Source organism: Passer domesticus, chromosome 3 (assembly GCF_036417665.1).
Source record: "Passer domesticus isolate bPasDom1 chromosome 3, bPasDom1.hap1, whole genome shotgun sequence".
Lineage (NCBI taxonomy): Eukaryota > Metazoa > Chordata > Aves > Passeriformes > Passeridae > Passer > Passer domesticus.
The window spans coordinates 48,685,318-48,706,204 of record NC_087476.1 but is presented as its reverse complement, the minus strand read 5'-3'; the positions used below and the strand labels follow the sequence as shown (position 1 = coordinate 48,706,204).

The 20,887-nt window shown below is 36.1% G+C and overlaps 1 protein-coding gene and 1 long non-coding RNA gene across 3 annotated transcripts in view; one reads left to right on the top strand and one right to left on the bottom strand.

Annotated features, from left to right (window-relative positions):
* LOC135296537 (uncharacterized) overlaps positions 1 to 20,887 on the bottom strand; it is a 104,445-nt gene that overhangs the window by 12,253 nt on the left and 71,305 nt on the right. The window lies entirely within an intron of this gene.
* Positions 1 to 20,887, top strand: part of FRK (fyn related Src family tyrosine kinase) — a 49,103-nt gene that overhangs the window by 18,479 nt on the left and 9,737 nt on the right. The window contains exons 2-5 of one of the 2 annotated variants that reach the window (XM_064412979.1): positions 4,325 to 4,446; positions 10,737 to 10,897; positions 11,560 to 11,680; positions 19,147 to 19,305. In XM_064412979.1, coding sequence (XP_064269049.1) covers positions 4,325 to 4,446; positions 10,737 to 10,897; positions 11,560 to 11,680; positions 19,147 to 19,305 — 563 coding nt within the window. Of the gene's footprint in view, positions 1 to 4,324; positions 4,447 to 10,736; positions 10,898 to 11,511; positions 11,681 to 19,146; positions 19,306 to 20,887 lie in introns of both variants that reach the window. The other variant, XM_064412978.1, reaches the window with a different exon arrangement.

The window sequence follows — 20,887 nt, the reverse complement described above, 5'->3', positions numbered from 1 at the left end:
GAGAATTGTTTTTCTGGGAGGAGATTAGTTCTGAGTGTTGGATAGAGTCAATTACAGGACAGAAAAAGCCCATAGTTCCCAGATTAGTTGAGATCTTCTGTAAAATCTTCAGTCTATCTCAGATAAGGAAGTGCATTGCACAGATTTGATCAGAGGGGGATTTTGCATTAATGAGATGGAAGAAAACTAATTTGCATACTCTTTGTTATGGGAATATTTGTGGGTTTTGTTTTTTCCACTGGGGCTTTTATCCTTTTTTAGGCATGTTACTAGGCACTGGAAATCTTGCCAGTGATATAGCATTGGAGAATTTTGCCTCCACATTTTTCTTTGCTTTAACTCTTGGACCATATTACTTTTCCTCTCTTCTGGCCATATCTTCCTGCTATAAGAAGTGTAGAAGTAGGAGTGACTACTTTTATTTTAGCAGATTTTTATGTGGCAAAGCACAGGGAGACAGAAAGCAAAGCCAGGTAAATGGGACTTTGACATTTGGATGGACATCAGCAGTGCATTGCACTGTGGAGGACAGACAGCTTCTCAGGAAAGGCAGTGGTGGAGCCAGGTAGCACTACCAACTTCCCTTGAGCTCATGACTCCATCTTAACTCAAACTGGGCTGAATAGGTAGGCAGGAATGAGTGTAAGGTGATGTGATCTCTGTTTCTTAAAAAAACTGGTCTTCAGGTATAACCACCAGCATTCAGCTAGATGAAGATTTTCTTTGCTGGAAGAACGTCTTTAGAGGTCTCAGCAGTGATACTGTCACAGTCAGGGAACATGCCATGACAAAACCTGCTATGATCCATGATGTGATATGGTGATGATAAAAGTGCTAGTGGAACTGATGGCCAAAACAGAGGTGATTACTACGCTTTCAATAACCATAACAAATCTCACTGGTATTCCAGTATTGAACATCATCTGCAACAAGTGAGGACTGTGTTTGTTGTGGACCTATGCAAAGGTCATGTTTTGTGGCTCCAAAGGTCTAAATGACCTAGAAGTACCCTGGAATTTTTAATGAACATATTCCCAATAGCAATGAATTATGGTATAAGCAAGGAATTCAGAGGAAGCTGCTAGAAGCAATCCCCCAAAACCAGATCTGGCATCCTACACTTAAAAAGCAGTTGGGGTGTTGGATGCAGTGTTGGCCAAGAAAGCATGTTCCTGGGTCTTGCTGACAGAAGAGCACTATTGCTGTGCTAGCCAGACAGCTCCTGCTAGAAGTGGAAAATTGTGCCCAATTCTGAATGCACTCATTTGTGCCATACCTGGTAATCTACTGATCCAACCTACCAATAGTCATGACCCAAAGTGGCCTGGCTGTGAGCTGAAGTTCAGGCTGAGACTGTAAGAATTGCTAATTCAAACTTCTCCTGGACTGTCTGCTGCCAACAGACACACTGCACTGAAGTCAAAGTTACTTTACTAGCTCAGTGGATAGTGCTTCATTTTTAGTTCTTGTTTTCCAAGTGCTCTCTTTTAAAAGTTTCATCTGTCTTTGAGCTGTAAAACATGAATAGATTTACTGAGGATTGGATGTTGTTTTGGTCTGACCTTCCTATCCTGCAGAGCAATACCTTGTGGCGAGCAATTACTTTGATTCATTATTACTTTTTAGAGCACTTTTCCCTCTAAGATACACACTTTTGGATGAAGTAAAATGTTATGCCTTTTGAAGCAGAAGTTCAATTGCTAGAAATCGAAATAAGCTCTTCACGCTTTATAACAGGAATTTAAACCTCCATTACACAGAAAATAGTACTTTAAATTCAGATGTGCTTTAGTTAAAAAAAAAAGGAAAAACAAATTAAATTATTTGCTTTGAAGTTAAGAGATTGTTTTTTTCACATTCAGTATTACTTTTGGTACTGTATAATTATTATTGCAAACTGAATGGCTTTGAACTAAGAATCAAATATTCAAGTGCTATTAAAAGTAATTTTCCCTGTATTTTTCTGAAACATTTTAATCAGATCATATGAAGTCAGGCACATGAGGTAATACACAATATGTATCCACTTTTCACCCTCCATAATAATTGCTTCAGTCACACTTACCTCCTCTAATACTGTTGCTCTAATGATATCATTTTGCAAGTTAGGATCTTTTTAACTGCTAGGCTTATGTGGAGTCAGAACCTACATATTATATATCCTCTATATAATCTTTAATGGTAATTTCATATTGATTTAAGTGAAGTTTTTCCAGCCTAATAAAAATAAGCATATTAGTTGAAATGTTTTGAAATCAAAGAAGCAGATACTTGTGCTAAATGTGATGCACTTATTTGCATATTATTTTCCCAAATCATGGTTTATATTGTTGACATGGTTTTACATACACAGAGTAATAGTATATTAATTAATATATTCAAAATAAGCCAACAGTTTCCTTTAGTTGCATAGATTGTATTACTGCTCCAGTATTCAGCTTTAGAAGTTTGCGCTTCTAACAGTGTAGTTGAGTCACATAAAAACTATATTGTAACTATGGCTATAAAATCCAGTCTTGCTAACAATGCACTGGAAGCTCTTTTGGGTTTGGTACAAAATTAAATTCTTTTGAAATGGTACTATACTTCTTGTTACCCAAGAAGAAAGGAGACAAAAAATTAAACAACTCTTCTGATACACTCTAATGAAGATTAGTCACTTTGAACATGATTGAATGATAGCTAGTACTTCAAGGGGAAAAATATGAATTTTTTTTTTTGCTTGTATAGTTTGTTAGATTTCAGGTGTTATTCTCAGAACAGATATATTTAGAAATTTCAGAAAGATTCTAATTTAGATTTTAGGGCAGACAGATTTTCTTTGCAACTTGAATACAGTTGAACTTGTACTCTCCTTCCTTTGACAAGAAACTTCGTTAAGGATTTGAACATTTATTGATTACTTAGTTTTCTGCAGTCTAATGAATTAATTAATTTAATTAATTAGTTGAATTAATGAACACATTTCACTAATTAAAATTACTTCTAACACATTACAGTTTTCTGGTGAGATTACTTGCTTGCCAAATATGTATCAAGACCTATTTCATCCAAATCATCTTCAGCTCAGCAAACAGGAATATGGTCTGGAAAAATCTGTCTTTAATTTTCTTTTGGTAATAAAGCATATTCAGTGTGGGTTAGTGCTGTCTGTATTTGCCTCTTTTTATTTCCTCTTTGTTAATACAAACCCATTTATCAGTCCTCGTGCTTGATCAGCTAAGGCATCACCCAGTATTCTCATTTATTTCCTCCATTCCTCTTGATGACTACAAGCCTTGCAGATACTAAAATAGTTTGTTGATGACTCCATCTGTACTTTCACTAGTAATTTACAAATCAAGTAGGCGACTTACTTGTGGTGCATTGATTTATACTTGAAGTTTGTATAATAGTTTTAGCTATGATTAATTTAAAAGGAATTCTCCTATGAGCTTATGGCATCTTTCTGGTACCTATTTATCATCATTTGCTTCAAATAAGAGGTGGAGCTAATCTTGGAAATAGCTTTGCATGTTTTCTGCAAGGAAGATGAACACCACCCCAGCTGAAAATGCTGACTCATCTCTGTCTTATTTCTCTTTAATTTAAACTCAGCACAAAGCAGCAATAGAGCTAAATCTTCTCTTCAGAGGAGCAAATTAAAATTATTGCTTGAACAAGCCTTTGCAAACTACAGGGCTAAGTGAGGAAAAATGTTTTAAAAGCCATAGATTGGAGTAGGTTTTCACAGAACACTGGTACTGAGATTTTTGTAATGGCTTGAGGGATGCACTGGTTTTGTTTGTCAAAAAGCAGCAAAGCTGAAGAATTGCCGGTAACTCATTTGAGGTATTGACGTGGCAGTGGAATGGGGAAGCAGGGTGATTTACACCTTGGAATCTGAGAACTCTTCTGTAGTTTGAGAGATTTTCGTCTTTTAAGATGTTGGGTTGTTAGCACATACCTGCACCTCTACCTAGTTCAAGTGGCATCAATGGATTTGGCATCAATTTCTGCCCTTGTAGCCTTGACAAATTTTCTTTTGGTGATTTTTTTTCTGGGACAAGATCAGTCTGTCACTTCTGAATGTTTGGTGCCTTGAAAGCAGTAAGACTTTTCATCAGCAATAAAAATCCAGCTTTCACTCAAATGTGTAAGCGATGTTTTCTAGCAATAAATTTGTTCTGTAGTTCTTGTTGGCTTTTTTCCCCCCATACTATTGACATTTAATTAACATAGCACAGATTATCTCTTAGTAAATATGCAGCATGTTTATAAAAGCTGAACTGTCTTCCTGGTATGTTTCACTGAGTGGTAAAATTAATGGTTTTTATTTGTTCAGATGGTTCTTTGGCCCAATCAAACGAGCAGATGCCGAGAGACAACTGTTGTACCCTGAAAACAAAGAAGGAGCCTTCCTAATCCGAGAAAGTGAAAGTCTAAAAGGCGAATACTCACTCTCAGGTATACTCTAGTTTTTCATCTGAAGCAATATTTTAAAATTTTTTCAGGTGGTCTGGGCTTTTTCCTCTTCAATAAACGGCAGGTATGAAAATGAAATTAAGTTCATAATAATATGGGGATTTTTTTCCCCAGGACGTATATAAAGAAAACTTGGCAAAAGTAATTTGAGTTTATATTTTATGAACTTTGTTTATCAATATACTCAGAACAGAAAGTAACTTTTTTATGTTTAGTACTTCCAGTGTTCTAGCTGCCTTAATATATTTTCATGACCAAAGCATAAACAATTACATTAAAATTGTACACTACAATTCTGACTACACAAAAAAAAAAATAAATAAAAGCATGTTGACAGATATCTGCAATTAAAGAAGAGATTTCTGTTAGAGCTCACACTTAGGTCTGTATTTATTTGTTTTCAGGAATAAAATTGTAGGAAGGTGTTTAAAGCTGTACTTTAGAATCAGTGATATTTCACTGAAAATTTCACTGTAAACCTCAGCAAAAAATTAGATTGATGATAATTTTGAAATTTATTTAAGTCCTTTATTTGAATCTGAATTATTATCAAATTAGGACACTTATTCATTAATAATTTTATTCACATTTAAGTACATAATGTTTTTTCATGCTGACATATTTGTCATTTTAGATAGTAAACGTGATTTTTCATTGGTTGTTTTCTGTGAATATTTCCCATCAAACTTGTCACACAACTGCGAGTCATGAGTATAGTGTTGTACTTGAGACAACAGGGCTATACACCCAAACTTCCTAATATATTCTACCTATACTAATTCCAGAGCCAGGAAATGTTTTTGATGTTTGTGAAAAAAACATGAGTATTCACACACAGAATTATGTAAGTGAAATAAGAGGCACCTTGTCCATAACCAGATTCTTTCATATTGACTCCTCTTTTGCCTGCATGATTATGTGTCACTCACCTTCTGAACATACACAGAATCACAGCTTAAGGTTGTGAAGAAACATATTCTTGGTTTCACTTTCCCAATTATAACTAAAGTGTATGTACCTGCAGTGTCTTGTGGTAATGTGAGGAATGCTTTTTATTGCCAAGACAAAGAAATGTGAAATACAGGGATGTTTATTGAAATAAATGTGATATTTACAGTACTGGGAGAGGTTATTCCACAGTTTTCAGTTTGCCCTCAAGGAAGTTGGTCCTTGCCATGAAGTTCTTAAAGGAAAACTACCTTTAACAAGGAATCAGACTGCTGCTGAGCTGTGACAGAACTGGCCCCTTTGTGTGCGCCCACTTTTACCCAAGGACTATATTACAGCCACAGACCTTTCAAAATGCTTTCTCTACATGTGCCAACTTATTGCTGTGTCACATGTTTCAGCTTCCTTCAAGTTCATCAGTGAACTGATGTCATCCAAAGACTGGGCTAAACTGGTGACAGGGTGGTATTATGCAGGGAGGGAAAGACAAGCATGTATTATCTTAATTATGGCATGTAAATACTGCTAAACATCAATGAAAAATCTTTCTTTTGTGCACCTGGGGGTGGAAATGCAATTTTTTTTTTTATTATTCTCTCATCTTTTAAGAAGGATTAAAAATATTATTTATTTATCCTGCATGCTGACCTCTTCTCTAACAGGAAAGTAGAAGTATCTTAGGTAAACTAGAAAAAAATCCAAGACAATTAAAATAAATATTAGGCCAGCTTTCGTAGTGGTATAAAAGCATTCTTTGCTGCTGCTGTTTAGTTTTTTTGTTATGAGTTTTGGATAGAAGATTTATTCCATCTGATCTAGTATTTTTGATTCAATTATGAAAGCTTGTGGTAGACATTTCTTTACATATTTATAAGCTTATTTGCTAAGAGGAGATTTGATGATGAATGATAAGAGCAAGATATGAAACCAACAGTATAGGTTTGTTTCATGGTGGTTTGTTTGATTAAGGAAGATATGAGCAGCGCTGAATAAAGTAATATACACAGAGGCAAGGCTCCAGCTGCAGGAGCCGGCTCTCCTTCATACACAAACATGGGTTATCCTCTGAAAATGTATGCATGAATATATGTATCATCTCAGATTTATTAAATGTTTGTGCTCTTTTAGGCAAAGAAATAGGATAAACTGAAGCAATCTGTAGACAGTATTGGTGGCATCCTTTCCCAGTGCTGCTGTATTCTTTAGCAGCTTCCCAGAGTTGAAGATAATTTATCCTTAACGTATTACTTCATCCCAAAGAGCTAAATATTATTTGCTATTTACTGAATCAGCTTAGCTGAATGGCATCTGTTTGTATTTTGCTTCCAACCCAATAGTATACAGCATGGTCTAGATATTTTAGGTCCATAATCTCATTTCTTACTGTCTACTTCTTGGTAAGCTAGTGCATTCTAAAGCAAAAAATGAAATGGTTTGTGTTGTGGGTAGCATTAGTAGGAAAGAAAGTAGGTCAGTTCACCAGGTTCTGTGGAGAAAAGAGTTTTAGTGAATCTTTCCTGTCTGTGCCATCAGTAGGAATTATGAGACACTAAAGGCAGAAGGAGAATTATGAGGCAGAAGGATGACTTTTATCTCCGTGGTAGCTGATACACTAACAAGGGAGAGGTCACAACCGGATATTTTGGAATACCTAATTTTTGTTTCCAGTTTTTTCAGTTCGGAAACATTAGACCTCAAAAGTCCCATCTTCTGTAGGTCTGATTGGTTTTGTCCAACTTTTATTGCTGTTTTGGTTTCATTGCAGAGTAGATGTCTTGAAGAGAAAACCTGGCTTTCAGAATGAAGGTCTTTAAGAAAATATTTTAATTCTCCATCCCGCATGCCATTTAGGTAAAAAAGAAGTTGAAGAGGAATAATTTTTTTCTTTTACCCAAGAACCCATAAACTGATTTTATGACTTTTGTGCTTGATTTCATACTCATATGGACAATGATATATATGAGATTTAATGTTAATGGAGACAAGTAATCTCCTTAGTAAAAAAAATAAAAATTAAAAAATTCAATCTTTCATGAAAATTACTTTTACCTCCAACTTGTCTTGTTGGGAAAACTTTCAATTTTTAAGATTTGGATAATAAATAATTATTTAAATTAAAAACAAAAATTCATGTTCAGAAAGGTTTTTATCATCTGTGAATAGTGAAATGGAAAGCTCATCAAGCCAGATAGGCCCCTGACATGTGTTACTATAAATTTAGGGTGTTTGACATTTTCAAAATAGGTTTTCCCATTTTAAAAATGCACATGTTGCCGACAGATTTTTATGTTGATGACTCCGGCATCTGGTGTGAAATGCATTAAATTTTAAACATGTTGGTGCCATCTTAGATGTTGCCTCATTTTAATTAAAAACCATAATTTAGATGTGCTCAGCTTAATTGAGTGTCATTGCCAATGATGGCAGCGGGCTCTGTACTTAGCCCATTACTGAATAATGGTATCTAAAATACTTATTGCATTAAATAACAATGTAAATGGTTTGTGTTTTTTTCAGGATTTTTTTTTCCATGCTCCCAAAATAATGTTGTGTGTTTTCCTCTTGGGTTCCAGCGTAGGAAAAACAGGTAGTTGTTTAAGGCAGCAGACTCAGAGCTGGTGAAATCATGGCCATACTAAGAGGATGATTTTGGATCTGCCTCTGCACCCGTTCTGTGCTGGTGAGAGTGATCTCATGAGTCACCCTCCTCCCTCATCCACTCTGGGCATGGAGGCAGAGCAGTGGTGCTGGTGGCAGTGCTGCATGGCAGGTGCTGGGGGAGGGCATTCCTAGGAGCTGTGTTGGGACACATCGTTTTTGGCAGTAATGGAACATTAGTGTCTCCATGACTCATTTAGTGAAGGTGTGGACTCTGCTGATGTCACCATAAATTTTTGTGCCTTGAGGAAACAGCAGTAAATTATTTTATTCACATTCTTCAGGTGGCAAAATCTACTTCTGCTTAATCCATCATGTGAAGATGGATAGCTGGGAGAGGATAATCCTGCTAGACTGAAGCCATGTAGAAATCCAAGGGGGAGCTATAATTCTTTTGGAAAGGGCAAGTTGAGGAGAAAGCCTCTGCAGTCTTCAAACCAAGTTACTGTCAAGCTGTGTGAGACTGAAATTACAATCCTGTCCTGGTTATGTAGTAGTCTGTATGGATGTAGAGATGACTGGAAGGGGTTCAGGATATTTCTTTCCTGAGTGATATGTGCTCTGTATAATTTTGGCAGAGGAACCACACCATGCTGCAGAACTCCAAGTTTGTGCTGCAGGATTTGTACAGCCAAACTCAGCCCTAAAATAAAAGTAAACAACCGCCAGTCAAATACTACACTAGTCTCAGCTTAATACACTTATTACAAGAAGAGACAGGATCAGTGCAGAAATTTTCTCCACCTTCTCCATACAAATCACCACCTGACCTTCATACTGTCAATCACAAGGCTTTGTAAAAGGCTCATTTAAGAAATTAGAGCACATCCTTCAAACCAGCTTTTGCATTGTTAATGTTAGCTACTTCACAAATAATAGTTATAATACTGCTAATAAATAAATCAGGTAGTCAAACTACTATTACTTGTGATATATAACTGAGATTGAATTAACACAGTAATCCTGCTGGCCTTTTGTTCAATGCATCATAAAGACTAATTAATTTGTCTGGATTAATTTTCCTGTGAACTTTGGAAAAGTCATTACATTTTCAGTCTATTGTTACTGAATTACTCTTTCCTTCATTTTGCTTCAGCACCATTTCCAAATGACACATCACAAAAACATCCATAAATTTTACAGTTAAAAAGTAGTAATTATTGGTGTTAATTCAAAAAGAAATATAATTTGAAAAGTGCAATGTAATATGGATTTTGATTACAAATATTCTCATTCCTGTCCTCATGCAGAATTGTAAATTCTCAGATTCCTAAAAATACTACCTGAGGTGGAATATTTTGAAAAGCTCCTGTCTGCTCTCTGGTGGTCTTGGATAACAATCGCACAGTACAGTGCAAAAATATTTGACCACCCACAATAGTGCTTAAGGAAGGAGAGATTTCCTCTTTGATTTCACCACTTAGATGGTGAGAGAAGTTATTCTTCCTATCAGCTTTGCTTACTTCATGCAACTAATTCTATATTCTTTCTACATACAATATCCAACCATGTATTCTTCTGTTATTATAACCATAGTTATTGCCAAGATGCACGCAATGGTACAGTATAAAGAATCTACCTTCTGTGTTTATTGTGGAACACTGTTCATGTTAGAGCTAACAGCTGTGGACATGTTTGGACCTCAATCAGTTACCCTTCTGTATGTAGTATAAACTCTCTACTGCCCACTGAACATGGACAGTGATGTCTAAATAATAGAGGGTCTAGGAAATTACACCCACATAAACACCTTTTCAGCTCTTCTGAACTGCCCTCTCTGATGATTGTGAGCCTGCAATTGCTTCTACTGATATTCCTTTGTAAAGATCTCTAAACTAGTGGTCTCCAAACTTTTTGTTTCTCTGTGTGTGTCTCTGTGTGTGTGTGATTTATATACATTTTTTGTCTCTGATCTTGTGCTGATCCATGTCTAGCCCCAGCATGCAGTGGCCCATTTTTCTGACACATCTAAAGAGTGCTCCAATGGTGACAGGGAGGGACACTTGGCTGTCATTATAAGCAGATAACTTACAGGAGGTGAGGAATAGTCTTGTTGATTAAGACACAACAGATTTGAATGAAAAACATTCCACTGAAAAGGAATTAATCAACTACCTGAAACACAGCATTATTCACCTGATTTTTACATATTCCAAACATGCAAAAAATGTAAAAAAACCCTTGGAAGACGTGAGTACTTTTCAGAGAGCCATGGTTATGTGGAGGGTGTATCTGTTTCCTCTAAAATGCCTGTCAGCCCAGCAGCTGCTATTTGGAATGTTAACACTAAAATAAAGGAGGATAAAGAAAATATTAAAAACTGACTCAAAGATTGCTGTCAGTTAGATGCTTTTGGCTGGCTTTGGTGTCTTCAAACATGGGAAACATGAGCTGCCTCACAGAAGATATATTTTTATACTTCTGTGTCAGTTCTTTTGGTAGAGAATCTCCAAATCTGAATAGCTGAAGACTGATAAACAAGACATGTTAAGCTTGTGAACAATGGGTTTTGGTTTGAAAAAGGCTTTTTTATAGTTGTCATATTTGGAACTAAAATAATTTATTTTAAATATAAATATATAAATATATTTAGGAACATTATGATGGTTTTGGTATAAATGATATAGCACCACTTCAGTTTAATTAATCTATTTAAATATTTTTAGTTTTTGATGGCACATCTGTGAAGCACTACAGGATCAAAAGGATGGATGGAAGCTTTTTCCTAACCAGAAGGAAAACTTTTCAAACTTTGAATAAGTTGGTTGACTATTACAGCAAGAACAGTGATGGCCTCTGCGTGTTGCTTGGACGGCCATGCCTAAAGGTAAGGCGTGGATGCTGCACCGTGCAAAGTATTTTTTGTGAGCCAGCTCATTAGATATCTGTCAGAAAGTGTTGACCCCATATCTGCTTCTACCATTTCAGAGTGTTAACGATCTGCATGTTTTCAGAAAGTTTTGGGTAGTGTTACAGTTTTGTTCTTGAGATTGACAAATTAATAATAAAGTACCATGCCATCTTGAAAAAAAATCATCAAATGTTTGGGGGTGGGGGAAATATGCCCAATCATGATTTATTAATACCTTTTTATAAATATATATGGAAATGAAATCTCCAACTTCATAACTCTAGCTGTCCATATGTAATTACTAAGACAAAACCACAAGGTGCTGGCAACCAGTATGTCATTTTTCAAAAAGCATGCTAGAGGGATAATTTCTAATTTTTGCTTTTAATGGGAGGATATTTTCTTTAGCATATTTCTTATTTCTAACAAAGAGCACCCAGTATGAGGGTTGTATTTTATGTTCTTGGCTCACTGTATTGCATGTGTATACTCTAAGGAAACATTATTTATATCTGTTCCAGCTTTACATGAAATAGTTAACAATTATTTGTATATGTTGTTGAAGTGTATTATTTATTTTCTTTTACGAGACACAAACTCCTGCTACTTTTGATTTGTCTTACAAAACTGTTGATCAGTGGGAGATAGACCGACGATCTCTGAAATTTGTGAAAAAATTAGGGTCTGGTCAGTTTGGTGAAGTATGGGAAGGACTGTGGAATAATACCACCCCCGTGGCAATCAAAACATTAAAACCAGGTATGTAAATTATTCTTAAATGTTAATGAGCTATTAGCAAGAGTGCTCCTTTACTTTTTAAATGCTGCAGCAAACAGAGCCTATCTGTATATATGAATTCATTCTTAAAATCCATATGCCTAGACATGAAGATTAGTAAAGGTCTAGGTCTAGATAATCTTTGGTATTTTGAATTAGAATTTTATACATTTTTCTGTTTCTAGATGAGCTGAATTAATTCAACATCTGTATCACATAAAAAGACAACCATAACAAGGGTTGTACCTATTTTTTTCAGTATTGTTTGTGTGGAAATGAGTAACTGTAGATTGAATAATCTGTAGGTGAAGTAATTGATTTAGAAGCAGTTTGTTATCTGTAGGGTTTTTCTAGTGATTAGGTGCTATACTGCAGTGATTTCTTTGGTAATATAGAATATTTACTATGCTAAATTTTTACTTAAGGAGTGCTTTAATCTTAGTATTGCCTGAATCAAATTTTTCAAAGTTTTTGGTACACAACCTTTATACCCACTATCTACATGTAATATAAGATTGTAACTAATACAGGTTTTAGCATTTTTCTTAATTATGTTTCATTAACTTCAAGTAATTTGTGCATTTTCAATTGACAACATAAAATATCTGCCAGCAGATGGCAAGAACCACATAGATAAGAGAGGCAGCCTGGATGAGATATATGTTTTTTAAAAAGAGATAACAACATGATCTGTGGTTAATTGAAAAAGCTTGTGTTGGGCACTAATGAGCCTGATTCAGGAAGTAGAACAGATTCAGACCTTTGATTCAATAAAACATCAATATGCTTGAGCACTGCTTGAATGGTCTCCTGAACAGGGAGGGATTTAAGCATATGTTTTAAGGCTCTCTTGTATCAGGATATCTTTCATAGTTTGGGACATGCAAACTGAAATAAAATAAACACCTTTTTTTTTCTTTCTGCTTAACTGAAAATATAAAAACTGTTCAGACTAAAGACCTTCTATAATTCATACGAAGGACAATACTTTTTTCAGTGAACATCTCCCTAGTGACTCAGCAAACAGAAACCAGCTTGAAATCTCTTTTTCACTGGAATAAACATAAGACTCACTGCAAACTTATCATGTATGGACTACCACAGTATAATGGAAGAAACTCCTTCAACTGTGATTCTTTTTGTAGTATCATAGTTCACCTGGGAAAAGGGGTCGATTAATCAATATTTTTTCTATCTCATTTTTTCCCACTCTAGTCTGACTCTTGCTAAGGTCAACAGCAGTAGTTTCACTGATTGCATGCTGGGTTGTATTGAGTTAGGGCAGACAGAAGCCCCACCTGGATGCAGTGCTTGGATAGCAGAGAGTTTGACCTAACACTGCGATAAGGAAGCCGTGAGTCGCGCAGAGTGTTGCTCAGAATGAAGACTTTGATTCCCAAAGGCATCTTGATAAATTATGTAGTTAATGTTGAATGTCTTATCACTGTACTTTGTGAACTATCTCATTCTACAAAAACAGTTCAAACAGTCACAAATGTAAGCAATTAACCTTGTAGTATCACTTCTTCAGGGAATTATCATCTTCTATACATTGTTTTTCGCTGTATAGTGAAAGGCATTTGGAGTGCCTTACAGTAATCAGCACATTGGTTTTCCATAGCTTATTCTCATTGTTACTCATGAGGAATAACAATTCACTAATTGAAGTCAAACCACAATACCCTCACCCTAATCTGAGTAATAAACGTTTACCTTGGTACTAATACAATTTCAGCAAAGGGTAGGGTTGGTAATTTCATTCACCATAACATAAAGTTGATAAATGAATGGAAAATATAATATATAATATAGTTAATGAGTAATCAAGAAACACATTGTGTTGATCACTGAAGCTTCCAATATTCACATAAGCAATGTTTCAGGCTTCAAGTGTAACACACTGTAAAATACGCCTCTCCTGTTTGTTGGCTCAAAGACCTAAATTTCTTGTCTTTACACTGGGGCAGGAGGGGTGTATTTTAAACTACAGACTTTTCACTAAGCTGTTTTACACTGTAGACTCTCTGGACAAGCAAGTCATCAGAAAAACAGAGGAATGTGTTAAACTCAAAGTGATCTGGCAGATATAAGGGGCTGAAATGGAAAAGGTTCTGCTAAAAAGGCTTTGCCAGCAGAGAAATTGTGAAATGGAACAATGCTCTTATTACCAAGCAGGAGCAGGTTGATCAAGGGTAATCATATGGTGAACAATAGAGAAGAGTATAATGCAATCAGAATGTCATAGATTTATAGACCTCTAGGCCAGAAAGGATTTCTATTACTTTGGGTTTTTCTGTTGAGCATTATTTTGCAGTGTACATCTGTTCTAGACCACATATAGTCAGAATAATTTGCTGTTATATGCCATTACACATCATCCCTCTGCTGAGATTAGCATTTATATTTAATCAAAACACAGCTTGTTCTTGACTACACAATAATGAGAAGTCCTCTAGTCCTAAGATGAAGGCACTGTAAGAATCTGCACCTAATTTCACATTTGAATTTGCCTGATGTCTTCTCTTTAACCCTTGGTATGTCTTCTTGTAATAAAATAAAAGCCTATTTGAATGTATTAATTGTTCTTTCCATTCTGGAGGTAAACACAGGGTGGGTTAAACCAATTTCCAGTTGTTTTTAGAAAGGCTAAATGCAGTTTCTTGTTATATAGTGTCCTCATTTCTCAAACAATTTTTTTCTGGACTTAAACTAATCTCTAGGTATTGCTACTAAAAGGCTTAAAACCAGTGATGCCAATGGCATCCTGGCCTGTATCAGCAATAGTGTGACCAGGGGGACGAGGGCAGTGATTGTCCCTCTGTGCTCAGTGCTGGTGAGGCCACACCTCAAATCCTGTGTCCAGAAAAAGAATTCCCCACATCAAAAGCAAAACACCATAATCACAAAACCAAAGTCAACAATTTGCACAAAATCCACCTCTTGTCCCTCCAGCACTATTACAACTGAAATTCCCTGAGATCATTCCACTCTTTGCTCTCAAATACAATTGGCAATGTCTTGCCCATTACCTCTCCTTATTCCGTTTACAATCTGTTGATCAGTGTGACTGTAAACAGAAAGCAGTAGTAATGTGGTGCTTTCATTCAGATAATTCTCTTATTTGTTCACTGGTTCACTTGTCTGTTTTGGAGACATCTGTGACATTTTATCAGCCATAACCATAGCCATGAATGTGTGAATGAAAAAAACAAAACATGAGAACATCTTTGCCTTAAGGAACATCTCTGACTTTTGAGCTGCTGACCCATGGTTTTCAAAGAGGTGCAGGGATCAGTAGATAGGAAAACAGTCTAGAAACCAGCAGTTGCTATTTCTGGTTTTGGCTCTGCACAGCACAGTCTTGATGCAGGTCCCTGAACATGTCATTTCACATTTCTGTATTTATTTCCTCACTGAGACACTGGATTTTTCTATTTAAGTGAAAATCATTGCAGCAGGGATTTGCACTTTGTCCTATGTTGAGTGTGATGGATTTTCTAGAACCTATTGTCTGGGCTAGCTTGCTTCTCCAGCTGTCAGCATGTGAAGCAGACATCTATCATCACCAATTAATTGTATCTGATAAAGTTCCTTATGCTTGTTGGAGTTGACGCATACATTTGTCATTATCACATTCTAAAGCATCTCCAAGCTTCTCTCTGCATGGAAACTGTCCAAGCATGATTTTTTTTCATGAGGCTTTTCCAAAATATTGTCTGGGTTGGTACTGTCAGTGAAGTTTTTCATAACATTTTAATTTCTCTAATTTTTCTAATACATATGCAGTGCAAAAAGATTTGCACTCAGGGAAGTATCCCTGTTTCCCTGAAAAAGAAAGATTTTTTAAATTCCATTTAATTCAGAATGTGGCCTTGTACTGACTTGTAAGTTTACTTCCGCATGGTGACAAAGGTTCTTCAGAATGTTCAGAAACATATATTATTCATCTGTTAATATGAATAGGCTATTTTAGTTTCTTGTATTGCAAAATACTTAGTTTTTAAGTGTGATTTCTTTGTTACTCATAAACTTCTTCAGAAGATCATAGTTATATACTTAATGCAGTCTCCACATAAATTAATTTTCTATAAACTTTACTTAGAAGACTAGGTCCCTCTGAAGTACCAAGGTACTTTGAAGCAATTTGGGAAGGTTTATTGAAAAGTTGCAAACAAAGGGTCTTGTGATGGGTTTATCAAATACTTAAGGGCCATTTACATTTAGGCCAGTGGAATCTGGAAAATAATTGACCTTCCTCTCTAACTCATTTCCAGAATATCAGTGTTTATCTTAGAATGTGACGCTTCCTCCGATCTAGAACAAAATATTTTCAAAGAGAAGTTAGTCAGAACTGATATATCTGTTTTAAACAGGCATAAGTCAGAAGTGATTCCTGGCAAAGCAGCACAATATAGAACATGTCAAAGAAATAGATTCCAACATTTTGTTCTGAAGAATGCCTTTGACATTTAGAAGAACATCTTTCATTCAAAAAACATATTATCAAGACCATATTTTCTTCAGGTCATGATAAATTCACTCCCAGACTGGTATCTTAGATAAAAGGAACATCCACTTGTTTCAATAAAGGCTTATGTTAATTAATTGTTTTATGACCAAGTAATTTCTACTTACAGTAACCTGCTCTTTATCTTGTGTTTGCCACTTACAGGTGAAAATGTATATGTCATGAAAAACATATTCAACTGCTAGCTAAAATGCCCTCAGTTATTTGAAACTCCATTTGGCAAGTGTTTCCTGCCCCAAAGGGATGTTGCCACTATTGTGACAGGCTTTATCCAACTAATTTGTAACAAGCATGTTTGGTTGCTTTTAGAGGCAGTTTTTAATTTGCTTATTCAGTTGCTGAAACATAATCTTAGGCAGAACACTCATAAAGACACTTTTAATTTCTTTTCATTTGGCATCCAATCTTATGAAGTACAATATAAGATCTACAGGCCTGTGGGGGATTGGGGTGCTGTCTGCTACTTGTACAGTTTAAAGAGATAAACTAAATAAAACTGAAGGTTACATGTGCTCTGTAAAACATGCAGGAAATACTTATTCATCTTTTTCTGGTTTGTTATCATTATTGTCACTGTTATTTGCTTTTACAGTGTAGAAAAAGATTTGCAGCTATTCAGCTAATGGAATAGTTCCTTCTTGATTAATTTATTGAAAGTTGTCATACCTGAAAAAACATGTTGTTTGGTTTCAGTTTGTTGGGAGAAGTTTATAGCATGATTAAACTGAGAAATTCCTTGTAGGCAAACTTTGATGGCAGGAACAAATCAGACTGTCAAATTCTATGGTGTGAAGAAATCCTGTATAGAGACCCATAGAGGGTCCATGATTTGGTAGACTCTAAGGGAGCAAGTAGTTCATCCTTTTTAGGATCAACTTGTCAAATTTTGGCACTGATGTTAAATCATTAGTCATGCTGATGCATTTGCTTTTGGAGACAGAATGCTTCACACCATGCAGCTTTTCTGTAGATTTTAGGTTGATTTTCATGATAATGCATGTATCTTGAAACAAGTAAGCAAATGGGGCAAAATTTTAAATCAATATCAAAGTGAGTCCAAACCCTATAAAGACAACCCTAGACTTTAAAATTATTTCTTTAATCTAGAATTGGTGGAAAGTTTGAGTAAATCGCTAAAGATTGTGCTGTTCTAAACAAGAAAAGGATATAGAATAAGCATCACAGATATTTTGGGTTTTCTCCCTGTCATAATCTCTGCTTTATCCAGACCAGGTGTGGTCATTTACTCTTTGTGCAGGCCCCCACTTTCCTCTGACAATGAGAAAAGAAAATTAGTATAGCTTGTACCTGTTGAGGAGCTGTATTATTGGCTGCTTGCCATTTATTGATGGAAATCCAAATACATTGACCACTCCTCCTAATGACATCCTATAAATTCTCACCAAAGTGGGCAATATGGAATTGCCAAGGGAAGTATGAGGAAACAGAAGTGAGAAGTACCTGTTCCTTGTAATGTAATCTTTGCTCTCTCAAGTAGTAATGTCAAGGGCATTTCTGAATCATTCCTCTTGTATTGATACGAGGATAAGAAATCACACATCATTCCTATGTTTTAGGAAAGAGGCTGGAGCATTTTTCAGGAGGTAGCATTCAAGGCAGGTGTTGGGTGAAGAGGCTGATTTTCTAGTCCTTTTTTGTAGAACAGATTTCTGTTGGAATTTTATTGCTGAGCCATTTAATATCCTCCAAGAGTTTAGCTTAATTTAAACATCCATGTTTGGAACAGAATCAAACTCCCAAATGAACCTTATACGTTACCTAATATAGAAAAACCCCATGAAGACTCCTACTCTTGCAGCCTTGGCTTCTCAAACTACTTAGTCTGTTTACTGAGTAAGATGGGTTTGTTATTAAACATGGCATAGAGCAGAATAACTTGGATAACTAGACATTTTCCTCCTGAATCTGAACCGTAATATTTTCTTAATTAAAGTATTTTGATTTGTGAGACATTTGAGTAAGTGAATAATTTCAAATTTGCTTGCACAGGCATTTTGAGGGAGACATTATTCACCAACTTCCTCAAACATCTGACAATATCTGATGACTACTGGATCATTCATCTAGAAAGCTTTGATTCTTTATTTGTTCATGTTTTCCCAATCAATCTCTTATTCAGGACACGTGACCTGTCAAACCACATGTGCCATGACTTTAGCTTCCTGTGCCATTTCTGACTGCTTCTTTGACATAGTTTCTGCATTTGTTCATTATATATATATATGTGAATAGAACTAGAGATGCTATGATCTTATGTAACGCTTGAAAAGTTGGCATCATTTGCTCTTAAGACACTTTGGCATTTATGGGATTGTAAAATTAATGTTACATCTGCACATACATTGGTATTTGTGATAGGGTTGCTATTGCATGATCGTTATAAATAGCTATTTGTTTTTGTATACATAAAATGCACACATCATCTCTGCATATGCTAAACTGATTTCAGTGCTTTCAGGCTTTAATTGGTGAAGCTGAAAATATAGTGCAACAAATTTTTATTGCAGAACTAGTTTTCTGTCAGAAATTTTATGTTCATTACCTAGACACTCTCACCTCAGTTTCTGATCCTTTCATTAACAAGTTGTTTGTTTAAAATGTATCCCTTAATATTCTAGCCTCACTTTTTTTTTTCTGTTTGGGGGAGTCCTGGGGGTGGTTGATTTTAGCCTTTATATTTCTGGTGGCTGGTACACATATGTTCTCTGTCCCTACACAACTGGCATGCTTCACTCATTAAATGTTTGTTTCAGCTGCACTGTCTGTTTTCTGTGGGAACTGTTAAGATTTGAAATGTTAATATACTTTCAAAGACAGAAAACAATATCAGTTTCTCCCTTAAGATTGCTGGTAGAAAGCCCTTTAATAACCTCAGTTTTGTTGTATGCTGTTGTTTCAGGTTCAATGGATCCAAAAGACTTTCTGAGGGAAGCACAAATAATGAAGAACTTGAGACACCCCAAGCTTATACAGCTTTATGCTGTCTGCACTTTGGAGGATCCAATTTATATTATTACTGAGCTGATGAGATATGGAAGTCTTCTAGAATACCTTAAAAGTAAGCAAATTACTCTAAACTCATTTTAAGGATGCTGCAGTTTAGTAAATACACTAACATAAAAGACAGAGGTACAACACCCTGGTTTAATGTAAAAGCTGCATTATTTGCCATGTGTGGGGTGATAAAAGCAGAAAGGTTTATGAATTTTTGACAACTGAAATATTTGAAAAGTAGGAAAGGATCACATCCACAGTCTGATTCTTGCCTTATAATGACCCATATTTTTCATCCATTTTAGGAGTAGATGGGAACACACACAAAGGAATAAAAATATAAGTATCCAGAAGGATAAGTCATCATATTTGACATGAAATAGAAGCACTTCCACAAAATGTTCTTAACAGCTTTGAAAACTATTACTAGTCAGGGATAGCTTTTCACTACAAATTTGTCCCTTGCCTATCTCATCAGGGCTTTTATCTCAGTAGCACTTCAAAGTGCTCTTTTGAAGGCAAATAATAATTAAAAATAAAATTGTACAGCCTGGAACAGACTAGCATAATGATTGCACTTTTAAGTTCACTCTTGTTATTGGGAAATGCTTGATTCTAGTGTTGTTACCCATTTTCAGTTTAGCAGATGTCTGTGAGATGCTAAATGTCTTTAAAGCTGTAATGATTTCTTGAAGACAAAATGTTTGCCATGGTTGTCATGCTGAATTTCTTCTCTGTTTACAGCCCATAAAGCAAAGCCCTGTGTAATACCACAGACAGCATTTACCATGACACATGCCTTCCCCCATCTTTTCTGCAGAACCATTTTTAATTGAGGGTCTGTCCATGCACAATTACAGCTAAAGAAATCTCTGACACAGAGACAGCCCTACCAGGAACTGCCCAGAGTGGATCTGCAATGACCTTGGGCCAGATCATCCACAGTTTTGTAGGCATTTGCTGGCCAGAGGTAGCAAGGCACAAATTTCCTTCAAATTCTCATCTTTGGTGCCTTTGTGTGCAGATTGCAGCTTATATGATTGAAAGAGCCTGGAACATCAGGGAATGATTGCTGTGCATGGAAACATTTATTGCACTGGAGAAATAGCTCCTGAAAAAGCCAGGATGAGTCACAGCTATTGCAGAGGTGAAAATTGGTCTGTTAGTGTGCACAGAGTAAACATGTCCAGAGTATATCAGGGCTGCAGCCTGTGTATGAATCAGTTGCCAGCATATGCACAGCATCCTGCTCCTTGCCTAAGTGCTCACTCCTGCAGCTCTTCATCAGAAGCCGTAGAAAGTCAGCTGGTTTCTAGACAGCCATCAAGATATCCGTAAAAATGTCCAGTTGAAACCCAGTCTAGTGGTATCCCTCCTTGTCTGATGACCGATGCACAGGGAAGTGCACAGGACTAAGAGGTGGGGGCAGAGGTCCAAGGGTTTTGATACATATTGTGGTCAGAGAAAAGTAATTTCTGTCAGTGAGACTAATAAGGAAGGAGATTTGAAACTTGTATAGAGCTCTGTGACTGGAAGTGATCTATATCAACTGGAGTGCACAGCTCCTGGTAAGTTTTCTTGAGATTCAACCTCTGCAGGAAACAGGAAAATATTTCCAGAAGGCTTCTGTCTCTGTGTGGATGATG